The sequence below is a fragment of the Mobula birostris genome, chromosome 11 (genome assembly GCF_030028105.1).
Source record: "Mobula birostris isolate sMobBir1 chromosome 11, sMobBir1.hap1, whole genome shotgun sequence".
Classification (NCBI taxonomy): domain Eukaryota; kingdom Metazoa; phylum Chordata; class Chondrichthyes; order Myliobatiformes; family Myliobatidae; genus Mobula; species Mobula birostris.
Window position 1 is genome coordinate 8,628,625 of NC_092380.1, and position 16,046 is coordinate 8,644,670.

At 44.4% G+C, this 16,046-nt stretch overlaps 1 protein-coding gene across 1 annotated transcript in view; it reads left to right on the forward strand.

The window, feature by feature from the left end:
• Positions 1–16,046, forward strand: part of LOC140205397 (voltage-dependent T-type calcium channel subunit alpha-1I-like) — a 426,562-nt gene that overhangs the window by 113,465 nt on the left and 297,051 nt on the right. The window contains exons 6-7 of the mRNA XM_072272989.1: positions 3,416–3,508; positions 9,521–9,815. Of these exons, the coding sequence (XP_072129090.1) occupies positions 3,416–3,508; positions 9,521–9,815 (388 nt within the window). The remainder of the gene's footprint in view (positions 1–3,415; positions 3,509–9,520; positions 9,816–16,046) is intronic.

Sequence of the window (16,046 nt, forward strand, 5' to 3'; positions counted from 1 at the left end):
GGACAAAGTTGTGGTCCTCTTGCAGACCTATGACATTCAACAAAATTATAGCCATTACCACACCCCCACCCCACATCATTCCCAACTGCCCTGGGTAACCTTGCACCCTCCTCACTTATCAATCTCTGCCACCCTTCGAGGGAGAGGGCACCAAAAGACCCTCATAACCCAAAAAAGAGCGAAAAAGTCAGCCTAACTCTCTTAAGATGGGTGAGCCTTTTTTTAAAGAGTGACATCCAATTTATTTGTTCTCATAAGAAAATCTTAAATTTTTCATCCTTTCTGTATTCACCCCTTCCAGACCTACACTCAATGGCCACTTTATTAGGTACACCTGTAGACCTGCTTTTTAATACAAATAGCTAATCAGCCAATCATGTGGCAGCAACTCAATGCATAAAAGCATGCAGACATGATCAAGAGGTTCAGTTGTTTTTCAGACCAAACATCAGGATGGGAAAAAAATGTGATCTAAGTGACTTTGACTGTTGGTGCCAGATGGGGTAGTTTAAGTATCTCAGGAATTGCTGATTTCCTGGGATTTTCTCGCACAACATTTTGTAGAGTTCCTAGACATTTTTTATGCCATGGATCAATATCAAGATCCTCCAATGTCAGAGTGAAGTGTCCATTGTATCCCTGTGTCCCTGTGGTTCTCCCCAGATCTCCCATTGTTGTGTGAAGTGTCTATGCTTTCCTTCTGACCCTGTGATTCTCCCCCTGATGCTCTAGTACTGGTGTGAAGTGTTCATGTTCTTCCTGTGACCCTGTGAGTGTCCCTCTGACCTTCCAGTGCCTGAGAAAAGTGTCCATTGTCTCCCTGTGACCACATAGGTTTGTTCCCAATCTCCTAGTGTCAGTGTGAAGTGTCCATTTTTTTTCCCTGTGACCGTGCAGTTCTCCCCCTGGTCTCCCAGTATCAGTGTGAAGCGTCTATTTTTTTTCCCAGTGACCGTGTGGTTCTCTCCCGGATCTCCCAGTGTCCGTGTGAAGTGTCCATGCTCTTCTTGTGACCCTGTAGGTTTCCCAGAGATCTCCCAGTGCTGGTGTGAAGTGTCCGTGTTTCCCTGTGACCATGTGTGTTTGCCCCTGATCTCCCGGTGCCAAAATGAAGTGTCTGTGTTTTCCACATGGCAAACGCTGTGAGTTTGCGCCTGATCTCTCAGTCTCCTCCCACATCTCAGTGCTGTATTGGGAGATCAATTGGCAGCTGCGAGTTAACTCTAGTGTAGGTGGGTGATAGGCGTGTGGGAGAGAATAAGTTAGCAGCGCTACAAGAAATTTCCTCAATTGCTCTGATGGGATTCCAAGCTCCTAGACCATCTGGATAGTCAATGAGTTTCCCTCTCCAAAAACTCACAATGCAGCTTACGTGGCGAAGGGATGTGGCAGGCATCTCAACTCAGAGATGCAGGTGCACTCTTGAGCTCTGATGCTGCCTGTGTGGAATTTGATTTTCTCCCGGTTACTGTTTGGGTTTATACAGGATTCTCCTGTTTTCTCCCACACTCTAGAGGCAAACTGGTTGGTTTACAGTTTACCGTAGTGTCAGCGGCTGTCAGAAGAACCAGAGGGAGGATTTGATCAGCACATGAGAGAGAATAAGTTGCCAGACAATAGAGGAGTTAGACGTACGTACTGGGACCAATGAGATTGCTCTGCTAGAATTCACAATGGGCTGATTGGCCTCCTTCTATGGCACACTGACAATAAATAACCTGGGTTTGCAGAAGATCAAGTCAAGTCAAGTCAAGTCAAGTCAAAGTCACTTTTTATTGTCATTTCAACCATAACTGCTGGTACAGAACATAGTAGAAATGAGACAACCTTTTCCAGGACCATAGTGCTACATGAAACAATGCAAATCTGCACTGAACTATGTAAGAAAAAAACACAAAAACTACACTAGACTACAGACCTCTCCAGGACTGCATAAAGTGCACAAAACAGTGCAGGCACTACAATAAATAATCATAAATAATAAACAAAACAGTAGGCACAGTAGAGGGCAGTAGGTTGGTGTCAAGCCAGGCTCTGGGTATTGAGGAGTCTGATGGCGTGGGGGAAGAAACTGTTACATAGTCTGGTCGTGAGAGCCTGAATGCTTCGGTGCCTTTTGCCAGATAGAAGGAGGGAGAAGAGTTTAGATGAGGGGTGTGTGGGGTCCTTCATAATGCTGTTTGCTTTGCGGATGCAGCGTGTGGTGTAAATGTCTGTAATGGCGGGAAGAGAGACCCTGATGATCTTCTCAGCTGACCTCACTATCCACTGCAGGGTCTTGCGATCCGGGATGGTGCAATTTCTGAACCAGGTCGTGATGCAGCTGCTCAGGATGCTCTCAATACAACCTCTGTAGAATGTGGTGAGGATGGGGGGTGGGAGATAGACTTTTCTCAGCCTTTGCAGAAAGTAGAGACACTGCTGGCCTTTCTTTGCTATGGAGCTGGTGCTGAGGGACCAAGTGAGATTCTCCGCCAGGTGAACACCAAGAAATTTGGTGCTCTTAACGATCTCTACGGAGGGGTCGTTGATGTTCAGCTTCTTCTCCACGGAAGTAACACAGCTTAGATGTTAATATAGCTTTCCTTGGTAGCTTAGGGGTTAGTTAAACGTTTTACTCCACCAGCTGTAGAATTGATCGAGGTCCAATTCCTGTGGCTTTCTGTAAGGAGTTTGTACATTCTTGGCATGTGAGTTTCCTCTGGGTACTCCAGTTTCCTCCCACATTCCAAAAAGACTTACAAGCTAAGGTTAATAAGTTTTGGGCTTTATTGGTGCCAGAAACATGGCAACACTTACAGGGCTGCCTCAAACATATCTCCGGACTGTGTTGATCATTGATATAAATGACATATGTGCAGAGGCCACGTTATTAAGCACAGGAGGGGAACCCAGTGTGATCTTCTGCTGCTGTAGCCCATCCAATTCAAGGATCAACTTGTGCATTCAGAGATGCTCTTCTGCACACCACTGTTGTAACACATGGCTATTTGAGTTACTGTCGCCTTCCTGTCAGCTTGAACCAGTCTGGCCATTCTTCTCTCATTAGCGTTTTCACCCACAGAACTGCCGCTCACTGGATTTTTTTTTGCTTTTCACACCATTCTCTCATCTCTGGAGACTGTTGTGCATGAAAATCAGCAGTTTCTGCGATACTCGAACCACCCCGTCTGACACCAGCAAACGTTCCACTGTCAAGGTCACTGATGTTTGTTCTGAACAACAACTGAACCTCTTGAGCATGTCTGCACGCTTTTATGCATTGAGTTGCTGCAATGTGATTGGCGGATTAGATATTTGCATTAACGAGCAGGTGCACAAGTGCAACCTAATAAATTGGCCATTGAGTGTATGTTTTGATACTTTGATGTACATGTGATGAACAAAGATAATCCCACTCTTAATATTTTGACAGGTTATCACCCTGGAAGGTTGGGTTGAAATCATGTACTATGTGATGGACGCACATTCCTTCTACAACTTCATTTACTTTATCCTACTAATCATTGTAAGTATTCCAACGTTGTAAAGAAACCTATAGCTCTATGTGCCTTCTGTAGCTGTTGCTGCGGGACCCTCTTTAAGAAGACACTTCCACATTGTATCACCTGCTCTTGGTTGTAGAGGAAGGAGATTATACCAACGGAGAACAATCATGTGAATTATACTGCGCCTCAAGAACTAAAACTTTTGCAAATCAAATAGAACATGTACTCAGTATACCAAGACCAATATTGTTTTTTATTCTATATTTTTGAATAATTTTGATTCAGATTTCCAAGTTGCAGGGTTGAGATTTGTCTCCTGATCAAGTTGAGGTTCTCAGATTGCCTGTATGACCCGCAACAGGAACGGTTTCTCTCCATACGTGTTGGAGAAGGCTGAGAGTGATTGATGATCAAGTATAAGAGCTCAGAGTTGATCAGGGAGATGGGGGTGAATGGAAGGCTGGAGATCAGTTGGTGGGGGGGGGGCAGGTGAAGTTTGTATCATGGAGCTGGAGAAGGTCAGGTGTTTGGAAGGTGAGTGATGGAATTTGCCTTTGAATTTCCCAGTCCTGAACAGCAGAATAGGCATGTACCAGAAAACCTGCAGATGCTGGAAATCCAAAGCAGCACGCACAAAATGCTAGAGGAACTCAATAGGTCAGGCAGCAGGTATGGAAATGAATAAACAGTTGACGTTTCAGGCTGAGACATGATGAAGGGTCTTAGCCCGAAACATCAACTGTTTACTTTCTTCCACGGATGCTGCCTGGCCCTCGTAGAAAAGGCATATAGTTGTTCTGGGTGAAACGAACAGCAGTCCCTCCTTTGAGCAACAGAGAACATGAAAACAGAAGCAGGAGGCAGCTCAGCCCTCAAGCCTGTCTTGCTTTTCAGTATGACCATGGCTGATCTATTCTGGCCTCTTCTATTCCAGATCCCCAAAGCCCTCAATTCCCAATCTTTTACCTCCACTGTAGATACTTCTAATGAGCAAGCCCCATAACTATCTACAGCAAAGAATTCCTGAGAGTTATCACTCTCTGTGATAGGATATTTCTACACCCTCAGTTTTAAATGACTGCTCCTTTGATGTTGCGGTGTTCATCGAGCTTGGCAATTAGCTCACCAGACAAGATGGCATCTTCAGTGCGCAGTTGTTGGTGTTTCTCTCTGAGAGTGTTCACACTTATATAGCTCCCATTTGTTTGCCTTGGTCCTGATTGGCTACCCCTTCAGTTGACCTTCGAATTCTATTGGCTTGCATTTCTTTGGCTCTTAGGGGGTTCGTAGATGGCATCTATTTCGATATGTTTGTTTATGGAGTTATCAGACGAGAACCACGCTTCTGAAAATTCTTGTGCTTGTTTCGAATTTGCCTGCACCAGAACCTCCATGGTGTCCCAGTAAAAGTGGCGTCCTTCTTGGTCTTCATGTACCCAGATCAGCAACAGTGTCTCTGCACCAGCAATTTGTGTTCCCAAGTTAATTGCCAAGCTGGACAAATACCGCAACTTCAAACACCTCAACCTGAGCTATCAATATTCACCAACATCCTAACTGCACCTTATCTTGGAACTACCCTTAATCTTCAACACTAAAGTTCTTGTAGAGAGAGTGGTGGGTACCTGAGACTCAATGTAGAGGTTGGGGGTAGAGGCTGATAACAGGGACATTGAAGAGACTCTAGCTGGATATAAGAAAAATGGAGGGTTATGGGCTATGTAAGAGGGAAAGGTTAGATTGATCTTGGTGTAGATTTATATAGTTGGCACAACATTGTGGGCTGAAGAGCTCATACTGTTCTATGTTCTCTGTTCACTCATTCAGTATAGTGGTGCCCCTGTAGTTAAATTGCTGCTTATACAGAGTCCGAGTTTAATTGTACCATATATGAATACCCATGAATATGGCCAAACAAAACAGCCTTACTCCAGGGCCTAGGTGCAAGACACAGTATCAACAGTCATCCACAGCACAAGGCACATATAAGAGATCAGTAAAATACGGTCACACCACAAAAATTTCGTACAAGTCCCTGAGTCCATGAATGTTGCAACAGTCTGCAGTCGAACACAATACAGCTTGCCTTCTGCCGAGCAGCCACTGGGGGGCAGTACTGGCTTCAGCATGGATGCCTCGCCACACCATCCCCGTCACTCTGGTGGAGCACCCGACTCCAACGCCACCCCCTGGGCAGCCGCAAGCAGGCAACACCCACCACAGCAACTGTGGAATTGAAATTCAGGTTTATAACCTGGAGCAACAGCAACTAATCTTAGCAATAATGACCACTTAAACTGCCAGACAGTTATAAAGCCCAGATGGCTCATTGCTGCTCATCAAAGAATAATATCTGCTTTCCTTAACTGCTCTCTCCTATATTTTGAGCTACTCCAGGTCATTGACTCTAAAATACTTACTGAAATATTCTAGAGAACCACTCAGTTTAAGAGTAATTAGGAATATGCTTTAAACACTAACCTTTACAGCAGGGATTCCAAACCTTTTATTGATATCCTAAAGCAAGAGGTCTGTGGGATTGCCATGGTAATTGACCCACCCCACCCTTCACCCTTCCTTCATTCCCATTTTCCCCTCTCACCTTATCTTCTTATCTGCCCATCACCTCCCTCTGGTGCTCATCTCCCTTCCCTTTCTTCTGTCCTCTCCTATCAGATTCCCCCCTTCTCCAGCTCTTTATCTCCTTCACCAATCAGCTTCTCAGCTCTTTACCTCACCCCTCCCCCTCTCCTGGTTTCACCTTGCACTTCTTCCTCCCCTCCCCCCGCCATCTTGCTCTAACTTCTCATCTTGGTTTTCCAGTCCTGATGAAGGGTTTCAGTTCGAAACGTTGACTGGTTACTCTTTCCCATAAGTGCTACCTGACCTGCTGGGTTCCTCCAGCATTTTGTGTGTGTGTGTGTGTGTGTGTGTGTGTGTGTGTGTTGCTTGGATTTCCCACATGTGCAGATTTTGTTGTTCTTCCCTTTAACTCACGGGCCACTCCTGTCCTGTCAGATTCCTTCTTCTTCAGGCCTTTACATTTCACTATCACTCCCCTCCTTCACACTTCATCTTCGCTCCACGCTCACCTACCCTCCCCCCCCTCACCTGGCTTCACCATCTCGTACTCCTTCCCCTCCTCCCACCTTCTTATTCTGGCTCCTTCCCCTATCCTTTCCGGCCTTGATAAGGGGTCTTGGCCCAAAGCGTCAAATGTTTATTCTTCTCCGTAGATGCTGCCTGACCTGCTGAATTCCTCTAGCATTTTGTGTGCACAGCTCTGCAATTCCAGCATCTGCAGCATCTCTTGTGTTTATCACTTGGTACGTGACTAACATGGAGGTCACATGTGCAACTCAGCTTGCAACTTCATGAAACTTTAGTCAGGCCACATCTGGAGTAACGCGTACAGTTCTGGTCACCCCACTATAGGAAGAATGTTGAAGCTTTGGAGAGGGTGCAGAAGAGGTTCACCAGGACGCTGCCTGTCTTAGAGAGCAAGAGTTTGGGCAAACTTGGGTTGTTTTCTCTGGAAAGGCAGAGGCTGCGGGGAGATCTGATAGAGATTTATAAGATTATGAGAGGCATAGATAGAGAAGGGTTGAAATATCTAACACCAGAGGGCATGCATTTAAGCTGAGAGGGGATAATTTCAAAGGAGGTGCAAGAGCCAAGTTTTTAACACAGAGAGTGGTGAGTGCCTGGACTGTGCTGTGTGGGATGGTGGCAGAAGCAGATACATTGGAGACTTTTAAAAGACATTTAGATGGGCACATGAATATGAGAAAAATTAAAGGATGTGGCCATTGTGTAGGCAGAAGGGATTAGTTAAGTTGGCCATTTGATCACTAACTTAATTGGTTCGGTACAAGATTGTGAGCCGAAGAGCCTGTTCCTGTTCTGTTTCACTCTGTACTATGTTCTATGTTCTATGATACGCATGTGTGCCTCATGTTAGAGACCAAAGACCTCCGGGAAATCATTGTAATTTTCTGCACCTTATTTATGATTGTATTATTAGGCAATTATACTATATCTGGGCACTATCCTGACATTAAAATATACCCACTCAGAAGTGAAAACAGGGCTGTAGGTTCCCACACCGAGCCTAGAGGAAATGTTAAACCCTCTGATGTAAGATCTGAGATGCATGGAATAGTTTAATCCAATGTTGTCTTTCAAAAAGACAGTGTGGAAACCACAGGCTTCCTCCTGTACTGTGTCACTGCATGCCCTACCAAGCCTCCGATGTGAGTGGGGGTCCCTCTCTATACCGACTTAAAACAGCAAAAGATGTTGATGTTGACATCAACACAAGAACTCTGAGAATATCTCCACTTTCTCTCTGCAAGGCAACAACCCATCCTGGTCCAAGGGGCAATTTACTTACAACAGAGTTAGGGATATGGGAGGAAGCCAGTACAGCTAGAGATGTCCCTGTACACTTTGTTAACTCCATCAATAAATATATTTACATAGACACCATCTACGAACCCCTAAGAGCCGAAGAAAGACGAGCCAACAAAATTCAAAGGTCACCTGAAGGGGTAGCCGATCAGGACCGAGGCAAGTGAACGGGGGCCCTATATAAATGCGAGCACTCTCAGAAAGAAACAGCAACAAGTGTGTACTGAAAATGTCACCTCAACTGCAGATGGAATGTCTGCAAGCTAAATGCTAATTTCATCAAACACCACAACAACTCCCTCAATATGAGCTACCAATATTCACCATATTTCCTAATGTATATATCATTTTACACAATTTGGTTGATTGGTTGCTTTTCTGTCTTTATTTATTTTACAGATTTTTTCCTTAATTACATTGTATTTCTTTATTTTCTGATAAATACCTGCAAGAAACTAAATCTCATATATGTTATATAAGTTTTCATATACGTAAGTTATATACTATTGGAGGGTGGATGGTGCAAGGCACAGAAAGATTGGTGGGGAAACAAATAAGTTCAAAGTTACTTAGCCACACAATCATAAGTATAAAGAGAGTAGAGCGGGTGGGGGGGGGTAAGCACACAGCCTTGTGGTGCACATGTGCTGATTGTGATTGTGGAAGAGATGCTGTTGCCAATCTGAATGGACTAGGGTCTGCAAGTGAGGAAGTGAAGGATCCAGTTAGACCAGAAGGTATCAAGACCCTGGTCTAGGAGCTTACTCGTAAGTTTTGGGGGGATGATTGTGTTGAATTCGGAGTTTTGGTCAATGAAGAGCATCCTGATGTATGCATCTTCACTGCCCAGATGTTCCGGAGCTCAGTGGAGAGCCAATGAAATGGTATCTGTCGTTGACTTGTGGTGACGATATGCGAATTGGAGCAGGTCCACATCATTCCTGAGGCAGCTGAGTGAGTTGGCAGTATAGGAGTTGATATAAAGATGGATCAAGATTAGTCCTCTGAGATGACAGCAGAATATTACCATCTGCTGGTGCCCCAGTGCGTGGGAGCAGAAAAAAAATTAATTTTAAGATATTAGCTTTATTTGTCACATCCCCATTGAAACATACAGAGGAGTGCATTGTGTCTGTCGAATAAAATCTGCAAGGATTGTACTGAGAGCAACCCAGAAGTGTCACCACACTAATGACGCCAGCATAGCTTTGCAAACCCGTTGTAACTATACCTGTTTGGAACGTGCAAGGATGAACCCGGAGGAAACACAGTTGCGGGGAGAAGGTGAGAACTCCTTGCAGACAGTGGTGAGAATTGAATGCCGGTCGGTGATCACTGGCACTATAAAGGGATTGTGCTAACCGAGTCTCCCACGTTAGGAGCGCCGGATTATGCTGTGAAGTGTCTGGTCCAAAAGTGATTTGACACTAATTGATTTGGTCAATAGTTTTTAAAAGAAGTTAGTGGAAAGAAAAAGCTGAAGTGAAGCGTGTTGAGTGAGACTAGTTGGGCAGGTTGCGTCAAAGGACCAGCATGTCCCGTGAACCTGCTCCTGCATATCGGTCTGCACAATCTGTTCTTTGAGCCAGCAAGTTGCTTAAGTCACTGCTCCTTGTCCACAGGTGGGCTCCTTCTTCATGATTAACCTCTGCCTGGTTGTCATAGCCACGCAGTTCTCGGAGACGAAGCAGCGGGAGCACCAGCTGATGCAGGAGCAGCGGGCCCTCTATTTCTCGACCAGCACGCTGGCCAGCTTTGCCGAGCCGGGCGACTGCTACGAGGAGATCTTCCAGTATGTGTGCCACATCCTGCGCAAGGCCAAGCGGCGGACGGCGGCGCTGTATGCCAGCCTCCACTCCAGGGGCCAGGGCAGACGGCGGGCACCCACTGACCTCAGCATCTGCCAGAACAAGTGCGGTAGGTTGGCAGGGTCCTTTCCCTTGTCTTGTAATGTACCACCATGCTCTTTTACCCTGATGTTGTAAGACTATTGAATGATACCCTAGTATGATAAGATGAACTCTTGACGTCACAATCTACTTCAATCTTGCACCATGTTTTCTACCTGCTTTGTACTTTCTCCGTACAAGACAAGTTCTTTTCATTGTACTCAGTACATGTGACAGCAATGAACGAATTCCAACCCCAGATAGCTGTCTACCGTTCACCCAAAGTGCAAACTCCCTGTTCTCCAGCATTTCAAAAACCCTGCAGATGTCGGAAATCAGAAATAAAAACAAGAAACACCAGAAATTGTCAGCCAGTCAGGCAGCATCCGTGGAGATAGAAACAGAGTTATTGTTTCACATCAATGACGTTTCATCAGAACTGGGAAAAGTTCGAGATCAGAATCAGGTTTATTACCACTAAAATATATATTGCGAAATATGTTGTTTTGTGGCATTGGTACAATACAATTATTACCATTTACATTAGAGGATGAATTACATTGGTCTAGAGATCCTCTGGTGTCAGGCAACCTTCCCATGCATTCCCTGGTAAAAGTTCTTTGGGAAACTAATCATAAAATGAGGAGGGGCGCTGGGCAGATACAGGAGACGGAAGACACTGGAATCTGGAGCAACACACAAAATGCTGAAGGATTTCAGTGGGTCAGGCAGCATCCGTGGAGGGAAACAGACAGGCAACATTTCGGGTTGAGACCCTTCATCTGGACTGGTGGGGTGCTCCATCCAGAATATTGACCGTCCATTTCTCTCTCCATGCAGTAGATGCTGCCTGATGTGCTGAGGGGTACCAGAGATTCTGTCTAATATTTGGATCAGAACTGATGATAGGCCATGCATCTGAAATATTAACTCTTATCTTGTCAAAGGTGCTGCCTAACCCCTGCTGAGAATTTCCAGCATCTTCAGTTTTTCCCTCTGTTCAAACAGTAATGAGCCTTTCATCTCCTAAGATCTTGTCTCCCTTGCATGTCATCTGTCTATCTAATCTACACTTTCTCTGAATCTGTAATATTATATTCTGCAATCTGTTTCTCTTTCTACTGCCACAAGTTACACTCAGTGGCTATTTTATTAGTTACCTCCTGAACCCTATAAAGTGACCGTTTGTGGTCTTCTGCTGCTGTAGCCCGCCCACTTTAAAGTTTGACACGTTGAGCGTTCATCGGCATGCCACTGCTATAATGCAAGGTTATTTGAGTTACGATCACCTTCCTGTCAGGTTGAAACAGTCTGGTCATTCTCCTCTGACCTCTCCCATTAACAAAAAGCATCGTCACCCACAGAACTGCCGTTCGCTGGATTTTTTTTTGTTTTTCACACCATTCTCTGTAAACTCTTGAGACTTGTGTGTGGAAATCCCTGGAGATCAGTAGTTTCTGAGATACTCAAACCTGCACCCCGCCCCCAACCAACACCAATAATCATTCCCCAGTCGAGATCTCTTCAATCATATTTCTTCCCCATTCTGATGTTTGGTCTGAACAACAACCGACCACGCTTTGATGCATTGGGTTGCTGCCATGTTGTTGTCTGATTAGATAGTTGCATTAACAAGCAGGTGTACAGGTGTTCAGGTGTTCAGGTATTCAGTTGTACAGGTGTACAGGTATTCATGTATACAGGGAACCTAATAAGGTGGCCACTGAGTGTATGTATTTATGGCATAATATACAGATGGCACACAAAACAAAGTTTTTCACAGTTTCTTCCTACATGAGACAATAATAAACCAATACAAATACCAAGCGAGATCCTATTCTTCCAGATAACACCCACCTGAATTCTCTGCACAGCTTCTTTTTGGGATTAAGCCTCTCTAACCTCTCATTCTGTCACCAATGTTGCTTCTGTATCTCCCACTTGGAGATGCTACCTGACCTATTGAGTAGTTGTAGCATTTTCCAATTTCCATTCTGTCCATGTAGCTTCTATCCTCAGAGCATGAGCATTGATTTCTCCAACTTCCAGAAATTTCTCCCCTCCCCCACCTCTCTTCCCCCTTCTCCTGACCTGCCCATCCTTTCTTCCGCGGCCCACTATCCTCTCCTATTAGATTCCTTCTTCTTCAGCCCTTGACCTCATGCACCTATCACCTGTCTGTTTCTTGCTTCATTTCTCTTCTACCCATCCACCCACCTTCCCCCTCACCTACACCTTGTACTTCTTCCCTCTCCCTCCTCCCGCATCTCCCCACCTTCATGTTCTGGCTTCTGCCCTCTTGCTTTCCAGCCCTGATGAAGGGTCTCGGCCCGAAACATTGACTGTTTATTCCCCTTCGTCGATGCTGCCTGACCTGTTGAGCTCCTCCAGCATGTTGTGTGTGTGTGTGTTGCTTAAGATCTCCGGCACCTGCAGAATCCCTTGTGTTTCCAATTGTATTACATGCTTTCAGAACCTCAGAACAGCCCAAGGCACTTCAGATTCAGAGCTTGTGACGACAGTCTATCTACTGTTGTAAACACAGCAGCCAGCTTGTATGTACCTCTGAGCAGTGAACGGTTAATAATTTGTGGATAAAGTGATCCAAATGATTTGATTATTTAGTCACATTAAAAAAGATGCAGGTTAGGCAGTATCAGTGGACAGATGAACTCTATTGAGAAGCCAACCGACTCAGAGGCTTTCTCTACTTTATTCACAGATGATGCCTGGCCTTATTAACCCTTCCAGACCTTATTTCAGTATTTTGATTTAAAATTAATTCAAACTGCCCAAGAGTTGTAGTTATAAAGTATGGAAGCAGGTCATTCAGCCCATCTCAACTGTGCTGACCAAGATGTCTACCTGAGCAGGTCCCATATGCCTGGGCTTGGTTCATATCCCTGTAGACCTGGGCTTCCTAACCAGGGGTCCACAGACCTCTTGTCCATAGCATATAAAAGGTTGTGAACTACTGCTCTGAACCTTTCCCATCCATATACCCACACTGTGTTGTACTGCTTTCTGTTCTATGCTTGAACTAAGAAATGTTCAGAATGATTCACTTTGTCCTTGATCTCCTGCAATCTCTGGGGCAATGTGATTCTTCTGCAACGTAGATCAATCTTTACACATTTTATCTGTTGAGATTCAAGTTTCAAGAATATTTAATGTCATTTCTAGTGCACAAATGTGAAGGAGATGAAATAATTGTTTCTTTGGATCCAATGCAGCACAAAAAGATAAAGGACAGAATAATAATAGAAAAAACACAATAAATATAAGTACATAAAATAGCTTGTATAAAGCAGGTTGATTGTATGTCCATAAAGTGTTTATATGTAAGTTGACTGACAGGAAATGATAAAGTGGTGGTGGTGGGGGTTGTGGAGGGGTGGGTTAGTGGGTGGAGGTGTTGATCAGCCTTACTGCCTGGAGAAAGTAACTGTTTTGGAGTCTGGTGGTCCTGGCGTGGATGCTACATAGCCTCCTCCCTGATGGGAGTGAGATAAATTTTCTTCGGAGAATTAATCACCAAATTCTCAGTGAATCAGGTGGCATCCATGGAGATGGAAGCAGAGTTATTTTTCAGTTCAATGACCTTTCATCAGAACTGGGAAAAGTTCGAGATCGGAATCGGGTTTATTATCACAGACGTATGTCGCGATGTAATTCTACCCATAGTCTACAGCTTTCTTTGGCAGCTCCTCCCATTTACCCACCACCCTCTGCGTGAAAAAGTGCCTTTTAAATCTTTCCACTCTCAAGATTAAGGTTCAAAGTGTAAAGCAAATTTTATCATCAAAGTATATGTTTTGTGTGTATGTGTGGCCATATACAACCCTGAGATTCATTTTCTTTTGGACATACCCAATAAATCTATAGAATAATAACCATAACAGAATCAATGAAAGGCCGCCCAACTCAGTTATTCAACCAGAGAGCAGAAGACACCAAACAGTGAAAATGCAAAAAGAAGAAATAATAACAATAAATAAGTGAGCAATAAATGTTGAGAACATGAGATGAAGAGTCCTTGAAAGTGAATCTATTGGTTGTGGGAATATTTCAATGAGGCAAGAGAAGTTGAGTGTAGTTATCCATTCTAGTCCAAGAGCCTGATGGTTGAGGGGTGATAACTGTTCCTGAACCTGGTGACGTGAGTCCTGAGGCTCCTGTACCACTTTCCTGATGACAGCAGCAAGAAGAGAGCATGACCTGGGTGGTGGGGGGTTCCTGATGATGGATGCTACTTTACTGCGACAACATTTCACGTAGATGTTCTTAATGGTTGTTAGGACTTTACCTGTGATGGACTGGGCCATATCCACTACTTTTTGTAGGATTCTTCTCCTTGGAGACAGAAGAAACACTCAGATATTTTCTTCCAGGTCACAGCCACAGGAGCTGCTACAGATTCTCAGTTCAATGTCCCATCTGAAAATAGAACACTTCTGACAATGCACTCCCTTCACGCTGCCATGGGAGCTTCAATCTCGATTGTTGTCTTCAAATATGCAGAATAGGACAAGCTTAAAATATATGGCTCTGATGTCAGACTGCAGCCTGCTGAGTCACCGGTGAATATGAACAGCATGTCGTGACCACTTGGTTCATAATCGATCCCTGTTTTTTTTTTGCTGTTCTAACAATGTCCTCTAATGAAAGCAACATTCTGCGGCTGCTGGGAATTTCCAATGGAAAGCACTTGTCGAGTCAGGAAGTGCTCACAGAGAAAACACTATTACATCAGATTAGGTTGATTTATCACATGTACATTGAAGTATTCAGTGACATGCACCATTTGCGTTAACAACCAACACAAACGAAGGATTTCTGGGGGCAGCCCGCAAGTTGTAGCACTAAAGCAGCATGCCTACGATGCATTAGCATTTCAATTTGATGACTTTTCATCAGAACCAGAAACGTTGGAGATGGTTCACATTGGCCTTGAACTCCTGCAGTCTCTAGGCCTATGTGATTTCTCTGTGAATCTTCACTCATGCTACCCGGCAGAACTTCTGAGGAGAATTAAGCATCAAATAATTATAGTGGGGTATACTGACCTTATTAAGGTGTCTAAAATCACGAGGAGCATGGGTGGGATGAATCTTCTTGCTATCCGTTACGCTGCTGGCATTTAGGGTAGTAATGGAGGTCCTCCATCTTTGGCAGTGTTCAGGACTTCCTTCATCATGTCAATAGATTCCTCTCAGTTTTCACTTCTGTCAGTCCTGGGCGGAGACTCAGGAATACCATCGCACTCAGATGTAGAAGGGTTCTTCATTGTCGTTTCCATAACAATTTTGTTTGACCAGTCAGGGTTGTTAACCCCCGAACCTGGAGGGCTGGTGGACCACTCTTAGTTTGGCCTCTACCTTTTGGCCTGTTTGGCATGGGTGACCCTACCACGGACTAAAGCATAAACCTCTGACTCCAACCAACATAGTTCTCCAGGTCATTGAGGCACGCAAGCCTTCAAACCATAACAAGGTTGCAGTCGTCTTGAAGGAATAGGATGAATGCACATAATCTTTTATGCAGGGAAAGGGAATAAAAAAATAACTAAAGACCATAGTCAAAGTCAAAGTAAATTTATATCAAAGTATGTATGTGTTACTCAATACTACCTTGAGACTCATTTACTTGCAGGTGTTTACAGCAAAATAAGGAAATACAATAGAACTTATGAAAAACTGCATAAATAAAGATTGACAAACAACCAATGTGCAAGAGAAGACAAATTGTGCAAATAAAGTAATACTACTGAGAGCACGAATTGCAGAGTCCTTGGAAGAAAGTCTGCAGGATGTGGAATAAGTTCAGAGTTTTCATGACTGCGTAGTAGCAAGGTGTTTCGCACAACGACTTACAGTACCAGTGACCGAGGTTCAATTCCCGCCACTGCCTGTAAGGAGTCTGTATGTTGTCCCCGTGACCACGTGGGATTCCTCCGGGTGCTCCGGTTTCCTCCCAAAGTCCAAAGATGTGCTGGTTGATAGGCTAATTGGTCTTTGCAAAGTGTCCAGTGACTGGGCGATGGTTAAATTGGGGGATTGCGAGGCAGCTCGGCGCAAGGGGCAGGATGGACCTACTGTGCGCTGTATCTCAAGAGATTTAAAGTGAGAGAGGAAAGATTGAAAAGAGAAAAAAGGGGCATCTTCACATGGAGGATGGTGTGTAATGGAACGAACTGCCAGAGGAGGCAATACTTAAGCAATATTTAAAAGATACATAGGCAGGTACATGGATAGAAAAG